Here is a 20429-nt window from a genome sequence, read left to right on the forward strand (position 1 = left end):
CAATGTAGCAACTAAACTGTCCTTTTTTGGGGGGGGGGCGGCGTTGCTGGGTCTGTTCAGTTGCTCAGTTGTGTCTGACTTTTTGCAACCCAGTGGACTATAGCCCACCAGTCTCCTCTGTCCATGAAATTCTCCAGGCAGGAATACTGGAGTGGGTTGCCATTTCCTTCTCCAGGGGATCTTCGGACTCAGAGACTGAACCCAGGGCTCCTGCATTGCAGGCAGATTCTTTACCATTTGAGCCACCAGGGAAGCCCATAGTTGTTCATATGTATGTTGGGTATATATACGATCAAAAAATGTTTGGAGGCTGCTGTGTATTAGTATGGGCCTCCCAGGTGGCACTAGTGGTACAGAACCTGCCTGCCAGCGGAGGAGACGTAAGAGACGCGGGTTCAATCCCTGGGTTGGGAAGATCCCCTGGAAAAGGGCATGGCAACCCACTCCAGTATTCCTGCCTGAAGAATCCCATGCAGAGAAGTCTGGTGAGTTACAGTCCATAGGGTCGCAAGGAGATGGACGTGACTGAAGCAACAGTACGCATGCACATATGTTAGTATATGGTTTTTAAAAACATATGTTTTTGATAATCTTCTCTTTTGTTCTAGCATTTTGAGAAAACCAAGAGTTCCTCTGTGTGGTAAACCATGTTGTTACTGATGGAGTACTCCTATTTGTTACCTACATTTTATAGTGTTAAGTAAGACTTGTTATGTAAAAAGATTCATTACTAAGATCTGGCCTGGCAGACCTGAGTCTTTAGACCAAGGAAATCCTCCTCTTCTTGGTGTTGGAGGAGCTTTGGCTTTTGTAGAACGTGCCCCTTGTTCTGGAGCACCCCACCCTCCTGCCTGCTGTCAAGTGTTGGGAAGTGGGGGACACAGAGAATGTGGAGTGCCGTGTGCCTGTTCCACCATTTAGCCCAGTCCAGAGTGTGACCTCTGGTGACCTACATGCACCCATTAATGTCTTAAAGCAACGGATTGGGATGCCACCCAGAAACTTCTCAGCCTTACCGGTTTGCTCATTGGAGCTTTTTTCTTTGTACAAAATGCCTCATTTCAAAGCCATAAAATCCTTGCTTCAAAAGGTCTTCCCCCCTTAACCCCAAGAATATGTTTCCTATTATTATAAAAATTGCTTATCAAAAATCTCTATTAAATGAAGTGAAGAAATGCTTCCAGGCTCTCAGGAGCCTTAGGTAAACCCCACTCCAGTACTCTTGCCTGGAAAATCCCATGGACGGAGGAGCCTGGTAGGCTGCAGTCCATGGGGTCACAAAGAGTGGGACACGACTGAGTGACTTCACTTTCCCTTTTCACTTTCATGCATTGGAGAAGGAAATGGCACCCCACTCCAGTGTTCTTGCCTGGAGACTCCCAGGGGTGGGGGAGCCTGGTGGGCTGCCGTCTATGGGGTCGCACAGAGTCAGACACGACTGAAGTGACTTAGCAGCAGCAACATAGGCAAAATTGTTTGTCAGTACATTTTCAAAGTATTTCACGTGTTCTGATTTTTTCCACTGCCGAACCACCTTGTTTCTCCAAAGTCATAAATCTTCAAGATGAGATAGCCCTTAAAAATTTTTTTTTGCTGAATCTACAGTTATCATGTCTGTCAGCCTACAATTCTTTTAGTTGGGCTTCTTTAATCTCCAGTGGAATATGGACACACTTTAAAATTGTGCACCTGTAATCTTTGGGATCCAGTTTCCTTAAGCAGTTTACTTTAGGACTGTGTTTAGGGTCAGGAGATGGATCTGCCGAGTTCTGAATTTGAACACCCTCAAAAAATGTATTAAGTTTAAATCGCATTCATTCCTAGGCTATCCTGCCCTAGAGCAGTACAGATCATTGGGATATGCCAGTACCTTTTTAAAACCAGACAGCCGGGTTCTCAAGATAAAATTTCTAAAAAAAAGAAGCCATCTTTATTTCATGCCAGCATTAAAATTAGAGTATTAAATCAGTACAGCTGATAATTTAAAGGCTTAAGCTAGGAGGGGAAAGCATCAGCTCTGTAGTCCTGGACGCCATGGGTATAGTCATCGGTGCACACCCATTACTTGACCCTAAGTTTAGGTAGAAGCTTTTGTTTTCATTTGGGTTTTAGTGATGAGTATTTAATCTGATGGAGGGCTTCCCAAGTGGCTCAGTGGTAAAGAACCCACCCGCCAATGTAAGAGAGGTGGGTTCGATCCCCGGGTGAGGAAGATCCCCCTGGAGAAGGAAGTGGCAACCCACCCCAATATTCTTGCCAGGAAAATCCCCATGGACCGAGGAGCCTGGAGGGCCACAGTCCATGAGGTCGCAGAGAGTTGGACACGACTGAGTGACTAAACAGCAGCCACGTGTTGATGGGTACCTGCCGGGGCCGCCGGGACAGATCTCTTTCCTAGCCGTTCCGTGAGTGACTGTGGCCTGTGTCTCGGCAGGGTTGACAACCGTCAGAAGCATGCTCTCTCGGATCCTCCCGACGCCGCCCGGGACGCAGAATGTGGCTGGGTGAGAACGCAGTGTTCGCCTACGAGTCGTCGGTGCACGGCGCGCACGTGCTGCGCTGCCTGGACGAGCAGCGGCGGAAGGACGAGCTGTGCGACGTGACGGTGCTGGTGGAGGGCCGGCCCTTCCGCGCGCACCGCGCCGTGCTGGCCGCCTGCAGCGCCTACTTCCACGCCCGGCTTGCCGGCGCGACCGGCGCAGAGCCACGCATCACGCTGCCCGGAGAGGTGGGAGAGCTCGCCCCGCGTTTATGCAACCAACTGTCTCCCCTGGTTGATCCCGTTAGGGCAAAACCCCGTCTTGCTGGTCATCCCTTGCCCGTGCTTCTGCAGCCTCACATTTAACTTGCTTCGTAGACAGCCTGGCATTTTCTGTGTCAACTGGTTCACTTTATTTTTTTGGCCGCACCTCAAGGCAGGCGGAATCGTAGTTCCCCCACCAGAGATCGAACCCCTGTCTCTGGCAGTGGAAGTTCGGAGTCTTACTTAACCCCTGGACTGCCAGGGAAGTCTCTGAAATGATAACATTGGATGTTAGTTAATATCTGTTGGGCCTTGAATAGCTCGACCCTCTCTTCTGTTTTAATGAAATGCCTCACCAGTGGATACGGGCATTCGGAGAGGTTGCACACCTGGGCGGGACTCCCCCTTTGGACCTTTTCCTCTGCTGGACAGCTGTAACAGGGATGAGGGTCCTCCCAAGCCTGCATTTGACTATGACCGACCTGCCCTCATGGCCGGGGCTGAAAGGGAGTTACTGGGGACAGCCTCCCTGTGCCGCTTAGTTTTATTGTTTTAACTATGAGTCCGAGTTGCCAGACCTATTCGTTTTTCAAGCCAGATGTTTTAGAATTTGGAGGAAACCTAAAAGATTATGCATTCCAGCCTCCTCATTTTGTCTACAAGTGGCTGTTAGGTACTCCAGAAGGGTTCACTCCCTTTCTTCTTTCTTGAGATTGAGACAATGCGTGGGTAGAAGAAAGGTGATTTTGTGTCATATTTATAGAGCCTTGTTCTTACACACCTTTCCCCCCCAAGCCTATTATGGAGCTCATGCACCTAGACACTTAGGTTCTTGTTACCATCCTACCACTAAGAGACGACTCTTAGGGCAGGGGTGCTGGGTACACTGATTGTTTTAACAGTTTGTTTGGTTTCATTAGTGATGACAACTAGAAGAGTGTTGAGCCTTGTGGCATTGGGACACACATTTTGTTCATTGTTAAGTTGTATCTGACAATTTGTGACCCCAGGGACTGCAGCAGGCCAGGCTTCGAGGCCCTTCACTGTCTCCCAGAGTTTGCGTAAACTCAAGTGTCCATTGAGTCAGTGATGCCATCCAACCATCTCATCCTCTGTTTTCCCCTTCTCCTCCTGCCTCCAATTTTTCCCCAGCCTCAGGGTCTTTTCAAATGAGTCAGTTTTTCACATCAGGTGGCCAAAGTATTGGCGCTTCAGTCCTTCCAGTGAATATTCAAGACTGATTTCCTTTAGGATTGACTGGTTTGATCTCCTTGCAGTCCAGGGGACTCTTCAAGAGTCTTCTCCAGCACACATTAGAAGTTGTTAAAAGGAATTTGGAAAAAGTATATAGAACCTGTCTATGTACGACAGGTTTGTGTGGGCTGTTCTGTGATGACACTGAGTCTACAGGTTAGCTTATTGCTGGCCATGCATACATATATCCATGAAATGGTAGCTACAGGTTGTCAGTTCTGTGGCAGAAGTTGGAACAAATAATACTAAGGCAGTGGCAAGAAGGGCCAGCTATTGGTCAGCCGTTGTTCTTTAACAAGTAGCAGCACATATCCTCATGGAGATATCCTCATTATGATCTGTAGTTTCAGATTACTTAAAAAGACTTCCAAGTGGAAAGAATTTGACTCATGTATATGGAAGGGAAGATATCTGCGTGCATGTGTATATATACATTCATTCATTCTAATTTGAATATAAGATACAAATTTTCAGATATTTGAAGTGTCTCATCATAATGACAGATCGAAAAGATCATTGTGTAGCTGTCTTTAAAGCCTTTTGATTATTTTATTTAAAAATTCTCAATTAAAACATTTATTGAGATCGTTGTAAATTCACATGCAGCTGAATTTACTGAATGTTAAGGCAGAGAGCCCTTTTGCTGCACTCGGCTCAGTTTCTTCCAATGGTAGTGTTTTTGCAAAATTGTATGTTACAACCAGGATTTTGACAGTAGTACAATTCACCCATCTTAGGCTTTCCTGGTTTTACTTGTACTAAATTGTGTGTGCTGTGAAATTCTATACAGTTTCATTTTCTGGGTGGGTCCATGTATCCACTGCCACAGTAAGGAAACTGAACAGTTTCAGCACCCACTGGAGAATCCCTTGTGTTGCCCTTTTATAATCCCACTCACTTCCTTCCTGGTTTCCATCCATACTCCCTCACCCCCTCCCTCCATTCCTAATCCCTGGCAACCACTAATCTGTCCTCCTTTCTTAAAGTTTTATCATCTGAAAAATGTCACATAAATGAAATCAAACAGTAGGTGACCTTTTCAGATTGGCCTTTTTCCTCTTACTGTAATTTCTCTGAGATTTATCCAAGTCTTAGGCATCCGCAGTGTATTCTTTTCTAGTGCTGAGCATTCCATACTGTGGGTGTACTGGTTTTTATTTAGCTGTACACCTATTGAAGGAAATCAGGCTAATTCCAATTTTGGGCTGTTACAAATAACATTGCAGTGAGTGCTTGTGCAAGATGAGTTTTCATTTTTCTGACATAAAAGAATAGAAGTGCAGTTGCTGGGACATATGGTGGTTGCATGTTTATAAGAAACCGCCAAACTGGTTTGCAGAGCAGCTGCACCATTTTACGTTCCTACCAGCAATGTGTGTTTTCCTGTTTTTCCACATCTTCACCAGTATTTGGTGTTGCTATTTTTATTTTATTTTATTTTTTTAGCCATTTAAAAGCTAATTAAGTATGCCCAGTTTGGCAGGTGTTTAAGAGGATCACAGAAAAATTATATCTTGATCACTCTTACTAGAATTCAGTGTTCTAAAATTAATTTTTATATTTTGAGCCTAGAATGAAGCTTTCCATGCCCTCAGTAGGTGTCGTCTCCCCCTCTCTCTGCAGAGGCAGGTTCAGTGTAAATGTACAGTTTTGAGCTTAAAGGTTTTATTAGCTAGAGTCCTTGAATCTTTGCTGAGACTGTACTAGGCACAAGTTTTAGGTCTTCACGTAGATCACTTTGTAAATCTGAATCTTTAAACATTTTATTAGAAACTCGAAGATAATTGATAGTTAGCCATTGACTGTCTGCCATGGTTAGTACTTTCATTGCTTTAGATATTGTTCTCTGGCCTTGAATATTCCACTGTAGTAGTTTATCACAATTGAGAAGTTGTTTGGAATGTGGTAACCACGTGGATCTAGGGTGGCAGCAGACCCCAGCACCTGAAACAGTGTGTTGAACGTTTATCCATGTTGCTTTATTCCATAGATGCCTTCTTTCCGTTAATGTGGAAAGTTGTGGTAATGTTTATATCTTTATCTCATATGAGTAAATCATACTCCATGGATCATCATGAGTGGAAATCTATAAAGTGGAGGGTGTGGTCCCAGTGAACAGGATGTGAGAAGCAAGCTTTTCTAGATTCCCTTAGCTTTACATTACTGAGAAGAATATTTTGTTCTCGCCAAATTAAAATCCCTGTTTTATAAGTATCACCAAGATTCATCTTGCCACCCTGCTACTTCTCTCTTCCTTATCTGCTAGACAACTTTTCATGGGATGTGTTTGTTTTTGTTTTGTATATTAACAGGTGACAGTTAAAGGATTTGAACCTTTAATTCAGTTTGCCTACACTGCCAAACTGATACTCAGTAAGGACAATGTGGATGAGGTGTGCAAGTGTGTGGAATTTTTAGGCGTACCTGATATTGAGGAATCCTGCTTTCAGTTTCTCAAATACAAGTTTCTGGACTCCACTGCAGACCAGCAGGAATGCCCCAGAAAAAAATGCTTCTCTTCACCTTGCCAGAAGCCAGATTTTAAGTTTTCACTTTTAGACCAGAAGGATTTAGAAATTGATGAGGTGGAGGAATTTCTGGACAACAAAAATGTCCAAACCCCTCACTGTAAACTGCGTAGGTATCAAGGCAGTGCAAAAGTGACTCCTCCTCTGCAGGACAGTGCCAGCCAAACATGTGAATCCATGTGCTTAGAAAAGGACGCTCCCCTGGCTCTGCCGTCTTTATGCCCCAAATACCGAAAATTCCAGAAAGCGTTTGGAACTGACAGAGTCCGAACTGTGGAGTCCAGCGTCAAAGACATTCAGGCTGCTTCTGTTCAGCCACATGAGCCGTCAGAAAATGAGTGTCTAGGAGGAATCCAGGACTGTGCAGACTTGCAGGTGATTTTAAAATGTGAAGAAAGAAAGTCAGCAATGGAACATGAAGAAGCCAAGAAGAAAGATCCCGCTTCCCAGGGCTCATCCGGAAAAACAGAAACAACTCCCTGCCCCCCCAGTTCTGCAGACCCCCATGGGCTCTACTCTCTGTCTCTCTTACACACGTACGACCAGTACAGTGACTTGAATTTTGCTGGCATGCAAAGCACGACAGTGTTAACGGAAAAGCCTTCATCGGGTTCCGATGTGCGAGAAGAGAAGGCTTTCGGTGAGAGTCCAGATGTGAAATCAGACTCCGGCCCCAGGAAGGAGAGTGGCCTTGCCGCGAGTGATCTGAGCAGCGTGGAGCGAGAGGTGGCGGAGCACCTCGCGAAGGGCTTCTGGAGTGACATCTGCAGCGCGGACTCTCCCTGCCAAATGCAGTTGTCACCTGCCGTGGCCAAAGACGGCCCAGAGCAGAACTACCCCCAGAAGCGGTCTGAGTGTCCCTGGTTAGGTATCAGGATCAGCGAGAGTCCGGAACCGGGCCAGAGGACTTTCACGACCTTGAGTTCTGTCAATTGCCCTTTCATAAGCACTCTGAGTCCCGAGGGCTGTTCCAGCAGCCTGGAAATTGGAACCGATGACTATGTTTCAGAGCCCCAGCAGGAGCCTTGTCCCTACGCTTGTGTGATCAGCTTGGGAGACGACTCGGAGACAGATACCGAAGGGGACAGTGAGCCCTGTTCAGCCAGAGAACAAGAGTGTGAGGTGAGTGGAAAAGGAGTGTGTGCTCAAGTCATTGTTTGACCACCGTTAACTGGGCTGACTGTGTCTATTCCTGTTTTGGAATGTGATCTGGCTCAGGGAGGGAGGAGGAAACCCATACTCAGTTAATTATACCATCGTATGATACATACCAGGAGCGGGTGATGAAGTTGGAAGGACTGCTGTGTTCCTTTATTTCAAGTAGATGTATTTGTTCTGTTAACCGGGGAGTGGATTCCCGCTGTGGCTATGTAACTGTTTAAATCAAGTGCCAGGTCCCAAGAGGAAAAAGAATAATGATCCTCTAGTCATTTGATGATTAACTCCTGGTTAAATACAGCATATATTCAGTCTTACTCACTGCCACAAAGATGTCTAGACGTGGGACTTAGTCACTTAGCAATGTCTTAGCGATGACCAGTTGCAGGAATGTGGCTTCTGGTCCAGAGTTTTCTTTATACTAGTTTCTCATAGCTATAAATTTTTTTCTTATTTTTCCTTAGTCATTTTATTTATTAATTTAAAGAATGTCTTAATAATTTAGCATGAACTACATGTAACCAGTATGTTGTTAATCACACTAATCTTGATCTGTGTACTTTGTGTATAAGTGTTTGTATTTGATAGATGCTTTTTTGTAAAACTTGACTATATAGTTCCAGTAATAATAAAGGCTTGTTAGTTCTTTATCATCGCAAACAATGAAGAGGTTTTTTTTCCCCCTTGGCTTTGGAAGGAGATCTTTCATTATTTAATTTAAGAAGTAATATGTAAGCATGAAGTTATATATATTGATTTTTGTATTTTTGTATGACATTTGTAAATGCAGTGCTTGAAACTATGACAAAGTGTTTAAATGAAACATTTAAGAAATTTTAGAATATTTTTATGTAACTAATTTCTGTAAGCTTGAAAGACTAAGTAGGTAGCTAGAGAAACTTAACGAATGTTTCATTTCTTTTTGATAATTAAACTTTCCCACAGTACTATTTTTTAAAGATTATCTTATTTAAATTTCAAATAACAGTAATATGTTGAAAATGACTGTAAAATATTCATAAGGTTTTTCTAACCATTTCTGTATAGGCAAGTAAAATGAATTATGTGAAACTGCCATTTTTCTGACAGAAAAATAAATTTTCAGAAATGCTTTAGAAAGTATTGGTGTTGTTATACACAATATTAAGTCAGTGCTACACAGTAATAGAAGTCAAAGAACAAAACAGAATTTTTTTGGTTTGGGTGAAAATACATTTAAAACACTTTAGAAAATGCCTTAAAGATCTCTATGGGGTATTGACATGCCCTAGTAAAATAATTTAAATTCTGTTTTCTCATTGTAAGTACATTAATATTTGTGTTTATGATGTTTGATTTGCAAAAAAAACACCTGCTTCTCAATTTCTCTTTTAAACCCTCTCAAAAATAGAACAGAAATAATGAAGAAAAAAAAAGAAAAAAGAAATGTATAGAGATTGGGGATAGAGGGTTTTTTTTTTTAAGTCTAAATAAAGTTCCCTGGAAAACACAGATGTACATTTTCCACTTCCTAGATTTAAGTAAAACCAAAAAATGCAGCAATAATTGCTAATGTTTATTTCACCTTCTAGGTAAAATTGCCATTTAATGCACAACGAATAATTTCACTCTCTCGAAATGATTTTCAATCTTTGTTGAAAATGCACAAACTGACTCCAGAACAGCTGGATTGCATCCATGATATTCGGAGAAGAAGTAAAAACAGAATTGCTGCACAGCGCTGTCGCAAGAGGAAACTTGACTGTATACAGAATCTTGAATCAGAAATTGAGAAGCTGGTGAGTCTAGAAGTTTCTTTTTATTCTAATTCCAACAGTTCATTCTGTCTTTTTTATAGGAAATAGCTGTTTCAATTCCTAAGTCAGATATAATGTTCAATTATTTTAAACTTTGCCAATTAATATTAAAAAATAAATTATGTGATATTTTCAGAAAGATAAGCAGATAAAAAACAATGAGGATTTTCATAATTTTACCTAAGCAAGTGTTTTATGTATATAGTGTGATACTGTCATATGTAAGTTGAACTATTTCTGTGTGTCTTTGTAAAAAATGATTTATAGATTAAAGATAATTTCACTATCTAATTCTGGTGGTTGAGTAAAAATGAAAGAAATGATAAAACACTTTAATCTCTTTGTGTTGTGCTTGGTGTCTGTAAATGCTAATGTTTCAGTTGTTGGTTTTAATGAACCAGTAACTTGTTTTGGTTGATAGCAAAGTGAACCAGCCAACTTGAATCTTTCATCTAAGGGAAAAATTCATGTGCTAATATAAATAGAAAATTTTAATACCTAATGAGATCCTCAGGGATAAGAATGCCTACTTTGTTACATCTTATTTTTTATTCCAGCATCAAAACAGAAATTAACTAAAAAATGGATTTTCACCAATGTTTCTTTGTACAGTAGTGGTTGGTAGTAATAGAAGGAAGCGTTGTGAAGAAAGATAACTGATAGTGCAAGCTAAAACCCTGGTTAGAGGCGACAGCAGAGACAGTGTCTAGATGCGGTAAAAACGTTCATTGAATGTTCTATTTTCCGTGTGTGCACGGTGTCACTAAGTTGTGTCTGACTCCTCTCGACGCCCTAGAATGTAGCACGCCGGGTTCCTCTCTCCACGGCGTGCTCTAGGCAAGAATGCCAGCGTGGGTCGCCATGCCCTGCTCCGGGGATCTTCCCCACCTAGAGGTCGAATCCACACCTCCTGCAGCTCCGGTGCTGCAGGGAGACTCTTTACTGTCTGAGCCGCCAGGGAAGCCCGTGTAACTCTGGGCAGGCTATGTAATACCTTTGTGCCTCAGTTTTCTCCTCTGTAAGATGGGATAATACCGGTTATTACTTTACAGAAATGAGTATTCATTTATGAAGATGATTGTTATTTAAGTTGTGTCCAACTCTTTTGTGACCCCCATGGACTATATGTAGCCTGCCGGGCTTCTCTGTCCATAGGATTTCCTAGGCAAAATACTGGAAGTGAAGTGAAGTGTCTCAGTTGTGTCCGACTCTGTGCAACCCCATGGACTGTTCCAGGCTCCTCCGTCTGTGGGATTTTCCAGGCAAGAATACTGGAGTGGGTTGCATTTCCTTCTCCAGTTTATGAAGATTAAATGAGCTAATACATCTAAGTCTTTAGAAAAATGCCTGGCACATAGTACTCAGTAAATATTACTTTCTTCTGATTATTGCCGTACTATTATTTATCAATTTTCAGTTTTCTCTCCCTTGATTGTTCCTTTCCTAATGTCTCTGCCTACGCTGTAGACTCTGGGTTTGGACCTCACTGTTTATATTGCCTCTCTCATTATAGAAAGATTCCTTTCATGTCATCGGTGGAATAACTCTTGGTTAATTTTCAATAGAAGGGAATATTTGGTTTTCCCATGGTTCTTAGGAAATTTTTGTAGTTGCTTCTAAGAGTAATAGCCTAATAGACGGTGGATGAATCAGCACATGAAAAAAAGTATTTTGATTACAAAATGAATAATGATTTGAAAATAGTATTTTTAAGGTGGGTTCAGTGAGATAAAAACCATGTGTGAAGCATGCTTCAGTTCAGTTCAGTCTCTCAGTCATGTCTGGCTCTTTGTCCGATTCATGGACTGCAGCACTCCAGGCCTCCCTGTCCATCACCAACTCCCGGAGCTTGCTCCAACTCACTGTCCATCAACTCAGTGATGCCCTCCAGCCATCTCATCCTCTGTCGTCCCCTTCTCCCACCTTCAGTCTTTCCCCAGCATCAGGGTCTTTTCCAGTGAGTCAATTCTTCACATCAGGTGGCCAGAGTGTTAGAGCTTCAGCTTCAGTATCAGTCCTTCCAGTGAATATTCAGGGTTGATTTCCTTTAGGATTGACTGGTTTGATCTCCTTGCAGTCCAAGGAACTCTCAAGAGTCTTCTCCAACACCACAGCTCAAAAGCATCAATTCTTTGGCACTCAGCCTTCTTTATCATCCAACTCTCACATCCATACATGACTACTGGAAAAACTGTAGCTTTGACTAGATGGACCTTTGTCAGCAAAGTAATGTCTCTGCTTTTTAATATGCTGTCAAGGTTTGTAGCTTTTCTTCCAAGGAGTAAATGTCTTTTAAGCATGCTTCAGCTGGTCGTCATATGCTGGGAAAGCCAAAGGGAGATGTTAATTTGAATTTAATAAATTGGGTTGTATTTTTCAACAAGAAGTCCTGTCGGAATCCGTCAGTAACCTTTGAAGAAGGAAAAAGGCGGGTATTTCTTTGGTCGATAAATTGATGGTATTGACTCTTAATCTTTATTTAAAATTTGATAGTATGTTAGAGAAGGCAATGGCACCCCAATCCAGTACTCTTGCCTGGAAAATCCCATGGACGGAGGAGCCTGGTGGGCTGCGGTCCATGGGGTCGCTGCGAGTCAGGCATGACTGAGCAACCTCACTTTCACTTTTCACTTTCCTGCATTGGGGAAGGAAATGGCAGTCCACTCCAGTGTTCTTGCCTGGAGAATCCCAGGGACAGAGGAGCCTGGTGGGCTTCCATCTATGGGGTCGCACAGAGTCGGACACGACTGTAGAGACTTAGCAGCAGTATGTTAGAGGTTAGGTATTAATTCAGTATTGCTTTTACTGTAAGAATTGAATATCTATAATTTACAAACCAAAATCATGACTTTTCTTTTACCAGTAAATATAAGATCTTGAACAAAGTTCAAGAATCATTCAACTTGTTAACATGTTTGACTTATAAAGCTGTCATCGTTATAGGATTCTTCTCAAGATCTATGTTTATTCTGTCCTGTAAGATGAAATCAGAAGTTAGAAAATATGTGTCTCTGATACCATTGTGGTCTCAGACAAAGGTAACCTTGAAGTAAACTTTGCTTTTTAAAGAAAAATAATGAATTGCCAAAGTGTAATTTCTCTTGGAAGAAATCAGACATTGACTGATATCAACTTATAAGTGATCAGAAATCACAGTATTCACAAAGTTCTGGAACTCGGGGGTTGAGATGTTCACACATCGTTTTGTTTCACTGCCCTTGTCCAGGATGATGGTGTAGGAGTCAAATTACCTCATCTGTCTTTGTGAAGTGAAAGTGTTAGTCGCTCGGTCATGTCCGACTGTATGCGCTCCCGTGGATTGTCTCCAGGCAAGAATTCTGTAGTGGGTAGTAGCCTTTCCCTTCTCCAGGGGATCGAACCCAGATCTCCTGCATTGAAGGCAGACTCTTGACAGTCTGAGCCAGCAGGGAAGCCCAGTCTGTCTTTACTGTTTTGAATTTTGCCATGAAGATTATTGTATTAAAAACAACCCTTTTCTGGTCACAGTCTAACTACTGCTCTAGTCACACGTGCACTGTCATCTCCAGTGGGCCCCCTGGGGCCTCCCAGCTGCCACTCTGTGAGGCCCTTGAGCAGCGTGTCTTGAAATGTTGCCTGTGTACAATTGGCATCAGAGTTACCCAGGAGTCTGCCTTCAAAATGCTCCCTCTGGAGCCCCATCCCAGACCTGTGGGAGGGGCCTAGGAACATGCATTCTGCAGGTTTCCAGTGTGAGTCTTTATTATGCACACTAAGTTTCTAGAACCTGTTGCACTAGAATATAGAAGTCAGATGGAGGCTTTGGAGTCAAACAGCTGAAAACTCTGCCTGGCCCCTTGGTGGCTTTGGAGAGGTCGTTGCCTCTCCAAAACCCAATCCTCTCATCAATAACAAGGAGATAAGGGTAGTATCTCCCTCAGGTCTGGTGCGAGGATGAGATGCAGCCAGAGATGGAAGGCTTTTTGTCCTGCCCCGCACATGTTCAGGGCTCAGTAAAAATTAGTAGTTATGTTTTCTGCGAGTATCTGCTTTTCATTCCATATAAAATTTACTGGGTACCAGAGGAATCAAAGATCAGTGAGACATAGCGCTTGCCAATAAAATGCTTAGAGTCTCATAGGGAGCCAGCTTTATGTGTTTTTATTTGTTCTTGAGAATCATCTTCCTCCTCCTCATTCTAGAAATTTCAAGCTGGCAGGGAAGTTAAGTGGATAGTGCGGTAAAGAACCATGTACTTTCTGGGTGGACTCACCAGTCACTGACATTTTGCCATCTTTGCTTCCTGCCTCTTCCTGTGGGCCCTGGTCTCTGTCTCTCTGGCCAGGTCTGTGTCCCCCTGCTCCGCTTGGCTGGTCTCTGGGGCTTTGTCCCTCTGTCCCTGTCAGCCAGTCTCGGATTCTTTGTACCTGCAGTTGGGTGATCTTCTCACTATACTCCCTGTCTGTCTTTATGGCTCTTGTTTTGTTTTCTGAATCATTTGAAACCTACCACATTATGACATTTCACCCCTAAATACTTAAATATGAATCTTCTAAAGTGACATTTTTTTGATAACTTTATCAAAAATATTTATCAGTATCTTTGTTATACCTGAGAAAATTAATAAATCTTAAATAACATTTGTAGTTCCTATTCAGATTACCCTTATTGTCCCCAGGTATACTTTATATATATTTTTTCTTTGCAAAGTAGGAGCCACTTCTCACATGATGTTTTTAGTTTTGTCTTTAGTCTCTCAGTCTAGAACAAATCCTACCCCTTCTCCCCCATTTTTTTAATTAAAAGAAAAATTTGTTTCTAGGAGAGTATGATTGATTATGTTGTGTTAGTTTTAAGTATAGCAGTGGGTACATGTCAGTCACTTGCTCACTCAGTTGTGTTTGCCTCTTTGCGACCCCATGGACTAGAGCCTGCCAGGGTCCTCTGTGGGGATTCTCCAGGCAAAAATGCTGGAGTGGGTCGCCGTTTCCTCCTCCAGGACGTGTCAGTATGGCTGAGTAATGTTCCATTGTGTGTGTGTATATTAGAACTGAGTCCAATGCATTCCTTTTGATGGTGAGTAACATTCCATTGTTTATATGTTCCACTAGGTTACTCCCATGCCCTAGCTATTGTGAGTAGTGCTGTGATGGACACTGGGGTACATGTATCCTTTTCAGTTACGTTCCCTCAGAGTATATGCCCAGTACTCCCCCCCCTGCTAATTTTTAATGATAGTAAGTTTTTTAAGAGTCCAGGCCAGCATTCTCACGAAATGTCACACTTTTAATGTTTGTCTGGTCATTTCCCCTTGGTTTTATGTAACTCCTTCTTGCCCTTTCTGTATTTCATGTGAACTGTGAAAGTGTGTGTTCTTAGATTGAGATTGAATATTCATCGTTGGGTCTTTCATACTGGGTCACTCGGGGAGACACCGTGTCAGGGTGGTGTTCCACTTGAGTGCATGGGGGCAGATCATTTCCAAATTTGTTTTTTTTTTTTTTTTTTTTGCCTTTGTGATTGTTTTCTGTGGACTGTTAATTAGGCACTTTGTGAATATCTGGTTCCCCAACACTCCTTTGTCCTTTGGTTTTAAGCATGCGATGATGGCCTTTACAATGGGGATTGCAAAATCAGGATTTTTCCAATTCTGTCATTCCACTTATATTTATTGGTATTCCTCTTTAAAAAGAACTTTCCTTCCCTCCTCTTTTCCCTCCCTCCAACCACATCCTTTTAGTATCACAGTGGACTCATGGATTAATTTTTTTCTATTTTAACTTCTTAGAACTGACAATAGTCATTGGTCTTCTTGATGTCGATATTTTCCCAGGCTTGCCAGGGAGAGCCGGTCTCTTCAGCCAGCTGGTGCGTGCTTTTGACATGACCCCGTTAGTGTGCCTGTGCCATTTACAACAGCGTCTCATAGGTTTACCTTGCGTCTGTGTGCGTGCTCAGTCATGTCTGACTCTCTTTGCCACCCTGTTAACTGTGGCCCACCAGGCTCCTCTGTCCATGGGATTCTCCAGGCGAGAAGACTGGAGTGGGTTGCCATGCTGTCCTCCCGGGGATCTTCCCGACCCAGGGATCAAACCCAAGTCTCCTGTGCTGACAGGCGGATTCTTTACCCCTGAGCCACCTGGGAAGCCTCCTCTTGTTCCAAGATGGGGAGCCACCCCTTTCTGTAAAAATCCCTAGTCTCTTATGGCAGGTATTAGACTCCAGAATGCATGCTTGCTGCTGGAGAGTTGCTCCTTCTGTGTGTGTGTGTGAAATATCATGTGTTCATTCAGGGTATACATTATGCTTCAGTAAATAGGGGCTTTCCTGGTGGCTCAGATGGTAAAGCGTCTGCCTACAATGCAGACTGGGGTTCGATCCATGGGTCGGAAGGATCCCCTGGAGAAGGAAATAGCAACCCACTCCAGTATTCTTGCCTGGAAAATCCCATGGACTGAGGAGCCTGGTAGGCTACAGTCCATGGGGTCGCAAAGAGTGGGACATGACTAAGTGACTTCACTTTCACTTTCAGTAAATAGAAGTATATACCTTGCAATAGAAAAATTCAATGTTTCTAATTCAGTGTTTCTTATTCCGTGCAGAGTTTTTCAGTCTCAGATGGCCCTGAAATATTTAAAACCTGACTATCCATAGTTGGAGGCACCCACTAAAACCTGACTACCCATAGTTAGGAGTCACCTGCAGTTTTGTAGAAAAACTTTAATATAAAACCACAGCAGTACTTCTGTGCAAAGCAGGTTTCTTTTTTAACCTTTTAACGATTTTTGTCCCAGAAGAGCATCTATTTAAAGGTTGGCCATTGTAGATGGCTACTGTGAAGCAACCTGTCTAAATGTTTAACTGGCAACATTTAACAGCTCCAGCTCCCCTGAAGTTGCCAAAGAGCAGAAGGCCAGGAGATTTGTCATACATTTCACAAGAGAAATCTTTGACCCTCTGTCAACATTTATTTACTCTTACCTTATAACCAGCTTGATGACTTGGTTTTCTAGCTCATACTAGATTAGGCGCAGTGCAGAGGTAGAATCGTAAAGATGAGGTGGCACAATGATAGGAAAAAAGACAGGCTGTCTGCAGTAACCAGTGATGGCGGACAGGGCGGCCGGGATGGGGAAACCTGAGCAAAACTTCATGGTAGGCTTTCTTACAGGGACAGTCATTTAACATGAAAATAAAAACAGGACCAATAGGAGTAATGATTGTGCTCAGTCGTGTCCGACTCTGTCTGCACAGGTTGTAGCCCACCAGGCTCCTCTGCCCATGGGATTTTCCAGGCAGGAATACTGGAGCAGGTTGCCATTGCCTCCTCCCAGGGATTTCCTGACCCAGGGGTTGAACCCGAGTCTGTTGGCATCTCCTGTGTTGTCAGGCAGATTCTTGACCAGGAGCGCCACCTGGGAAACCCTGGTGGCTCAGCGGTAAAGAACCCACCAGCGGTGTAGGAGATGTGGCCGGAGCCTTGGGTTCAGTTCCTGAGCTAGGCAGATCCCCTGGACGAGGAAATAGCAACCGACTCCAGTGTGTCTACTAAGTCCTATGGAAAGCCCAGGGGCGCAAAAGAGTTGGACACGACCTAGCAACTAAATAGCAGTAATAGTAATTAATAAACACAATTCCCTTCCTCCTCCATTCTTCACATGTCAGTGACTCTGGGCATGTTAAAATCTGAACCCCATCTGTAAAGTGCGTTTGATATTCCTGAAATCAGCAGTCCTTGTGAGGATTACATAGTTGAAATGGTGTGTTTGGAAACATTTAGCACAACGTCTGGCACAGCTAATGTCCAGTCGTTATTAGAATCTTTGGAGTTATGATCACTTCACTTGTGCTTTTGTGGAGGTTGTATTTCATCCCGAGTCCGCACTGGTTTATCTGCAGTCCATAGATCCAAAAAACTCTGAAAACCGTGCAAGTCTGTCGCAACTATTTTGGGCAAAAAACTGGCGCAAGGCTAGATCAGGGTGCCCAGTCGTCATGTGTCCTACTCTGTCTGCTGATGCTTTCATGTGTCTTATTTAGAAGTGCAAGGTGTCTGAGAGTGGGGTGCTGCTTCAGATGCTGCTGGAGGAGTTATGTGTGCATCTATACTTTCTCTCTAGAATCTGATAAGTTCTGAACCCCAAGATATGTGTAGGCCTGTTAGGGATGAGGGCTTATGGGTCTCACTATTGAGTATATTTTTGAATGGAATTGGCAGGAAAAATTCCCCATGACCTTACATGATGAGGAGGCGCCGTGGAGATGAATGAATGCACACCCTAGCCACGTTGATGAGCTCATCAACACACCTCACTGTATTGTTTTTCTCGCCTACAGCAAAACGAAAAGGAGAGCTTGTTGAAGGAGAGGGATCACATTTTGTCCACGCTGGGCGAGACCAAGCAGAACCTGACCGGGCTTTGCCAGCAAGTCTGTAAAGAAGCGGCTCTGAGTCAAGAACAGATACAGATCCTTGCCAAGTACTCAGCCTCCGACTGCCCGCTCTCCCTGTTAATTTCTGAGAAAGGCAAGAGCACTCCTGATGGTGAGCTCGCATTACCCTCGATCCTGAGTCTGTCTGAAAGGCCCGCGGCTGGACTGCCTGCCGGGGAGCCCAGCCCGTGTTACCCCAGCACCAAGGGCAGCGAGGCGGGCAGTGTGCAGGGCCAGGAGTCCCAGACGGCTGCCAGCACCCTCTCGGAGCCGAAGGAGCCCTGTCGCCAGAGCGGGGGCATCTCAGACTTCTGTCAACAGATGACCGACAAGTGTACTACTGATGAGTAAACGCACCTCCGGCTATTTCCTGCTGACGTTTTGAAATTGTCTTAAAAGCCTGATACGGCCACCCGTCTCTTGACAATATGGTTTGTCTTCCCTCGTACTTCACTGTTAAGGGAATTATGACGTCAGCCTTTGACTTTTCCTTCATTTCCACAGGAGAGGCAGAAATGATCTGCCACTTGGATGCCGAAAATTCCCACGTGGAAATGCAGTAAGGCTTTGAAAGAAAGAAAGAAAGTGGAGTCGCTCAGTCATTCTGACTCTTTGTGACCCCATGGACTGTAGCATATACCAGGCTCCTCTGTCCATGGGATTTTCCAGCAAGGGTACTGAAAACTCCTCAGTTTTAAAGAATAACAGGTATTAGCAATGATTCTTCCCAGTGTTCAAAGTAAATAAGAAAGTGAAAAACTGTAGCATATCAAAGCAGACATTTCCTGCTCTAAAGAAATAGCCTGCAAAAGATTAATCATCTGGCCTTCTTACAACATACTGGTTTAAAAGAAAATTTTCTTCCAAGTAATGCTGGCAGAGTTCCATGCTACTGAAAAGTAAGGTGTCACCTCCTCGGGCGTACTGCTGTATGCCTGAAGTGGGAACACGTAGAGACCATTGCTCCTGAACCTTGGCGTGTTGCTCTTTCAGCTCTTGCTAAAAGTGGAGACTGGTTGGCCTGCAGCTGTGATCCTGGGCTATGTTGGAAACAGGAACCCCAGGCAGGAGGCTGGCCTCTGGCAGAGGCTCCTGATCCTCCTCAGTGTCGACTTTAAGAGTCCTGGCTGCCTCAGCAGTAGATAAGTGTCATTTCCCTCTTTTCCTCTTCGTCTCTTCTACATCTGGGTCCAGCATGATCTTTCTGTTTTCTCACATTCTCGTCCTTTTGGGAGGAGAAATAAAACTCAGGACACAGTGGCATGAGCTCCTGCGATGGCAGCCTTGTCTTAGCCTCCCTGGAATCCTGGAGTGCTCACCCAGGACAAGGCTGGGGGCCTGCCCGCCGAAGGCCACTCATACAAGGGAAGCCGCTGTCACAGGGAAAGATGGCCTGCGTTTATCAGGAGTGGCAGTTCATTTTCCATCCTATCTCTGAAATTCTGTGGTTTCTTTGTAAAAAGCATTACGATAGATGAAAATGTGTCTACGACAACCAGGCAGGTTTGTGAGATAGGCTAAAAACATACTTTTGTTCCATTTGTGGGTTTGAATTTGAAAGCCAGATTTAGTCTTGCTCTCCTCCCCAAATCTAGCGTGTAAGGGCACACCCATCATTTTGGACTTGGGCATTTTAAAATCGGTCTTTGTGTTTATTCAATCCTGTTTTAAGATAGTTTTCTAATAATCTGAACCCTTATCCCATGCCATTATGCAATGGTTCTTAGCCATTCTGCTGTTATAGAAAGCTGTGGACCTGTCAATGAAGAAAGCAACATTGAATATTTGTATTCAGAGAAACATTTGCAGAATCCAGTTTGAAAGGGTATGGAAAGTAATTTTTAGGGTTTGGATTGGAAAGTAGTTCATTTCACTGAGGTTAGACACCTGATTTGTCTAGATTGCATCTTGAGTCTGGCAGAGGGCTTGTATAGTTAACGTGTAGGACTGGGTCTGAAGCCAGTCAGCCTGTGGGGCGATGTGGGGACCAGGCTTCCCATTTCAGAGTAATTCGTCAAATGTTACCCTTTTTCATGCTGGCGGTTGTTGTGGGAGCTATTGCCACCATCTTTTCAGTGGTTTGTATGTTATTTCTATTATCAGCTTAGCTGTTGTAGGAGAAAACTAGTTGGACTTGTTTATTTTCTAGAGGCTTTTACAAGTACACCTAAGAATTTGTCAGGGAGAATATAATTCTATGATAATGAATCCCATACTACAAAACAGTGATCAATGGTGTGTGTGTGTGTGCGTGTATGTGTGTGTGCGTGCATGCCCGTGCGTGTGTGTGTGTGCGTGTGTGTGTACTCCCATCTAGCTATTTCTTTGATACTTGTAATTTTAAATTCAAAATATAAAATAATATGAAACCTTTTCTGGTTTACAGCATGTAAAGTCTTACCAAGCCGATGGACTCCTTCATTCCCTACCTCAGTGTGCACTCGGCTGTTTTCCGCACCGTTCTGTGTATGTGCAAACGTCAGTCTTGTACTTTAATTGCTACTGTAAATAACTGCTTTGAAAGATTACTTCCTATTT

At 43.4% G+C, this 20429-nt stretch overlaps 1 protein-coding gene across 2 annotated transcripts in view; it reads left to right on the forward strand.

The window, feature by feature from the left end:
- The window catches only part of BACH1 (BTB domain and CNC homolog 1), a 44718-nt gene extending 24604 nt beyond the window's left edge, over nt 1-20114 (forward strand). For both annotated transcript variants that reach the window (XM_040227680.1, XM_040227678.1), the window contains exons 2-5: nt 2435-2728; nt 6310-7647; nt 9255-9461; nt 17796-20114. In XM_040227680.1, coding sequence (XP_040083614.1) covers nt 2495-2728; nt 6310-7647; nt 9255-9461; nt 17796-18242 — 2226 coding nt within the window. In that variant the 5' untranslated portion in view covers nt 2435-2494 and the 3' untranslated portion in view covers nt 18243-20114. The remainder of the gene's footprint in view (nt 1-2434; nt 2729-6309; nt 7648-9254; nt 9462-17795) is intronic.
- The last annotated feature ends 315 nt before the right edge of the window (nt 20115-20429 follow it).

This window comes from Oryx dammah, unplaced genomic scaffold (assembly GCF_014754425.2).
Source record: "Oryx dammah isolate SB20612 unplaced genomic scaffold, SCBI_Odam_1.1 HiC_scaffold_2, whole genome shotgun sequence".
Classification (NCBI taxonomy): Eukaryota; Metazoa; Chordata; class Mammalia; order Artiodactyla; family Bovidae; genus Oryx; species Oryx dammah.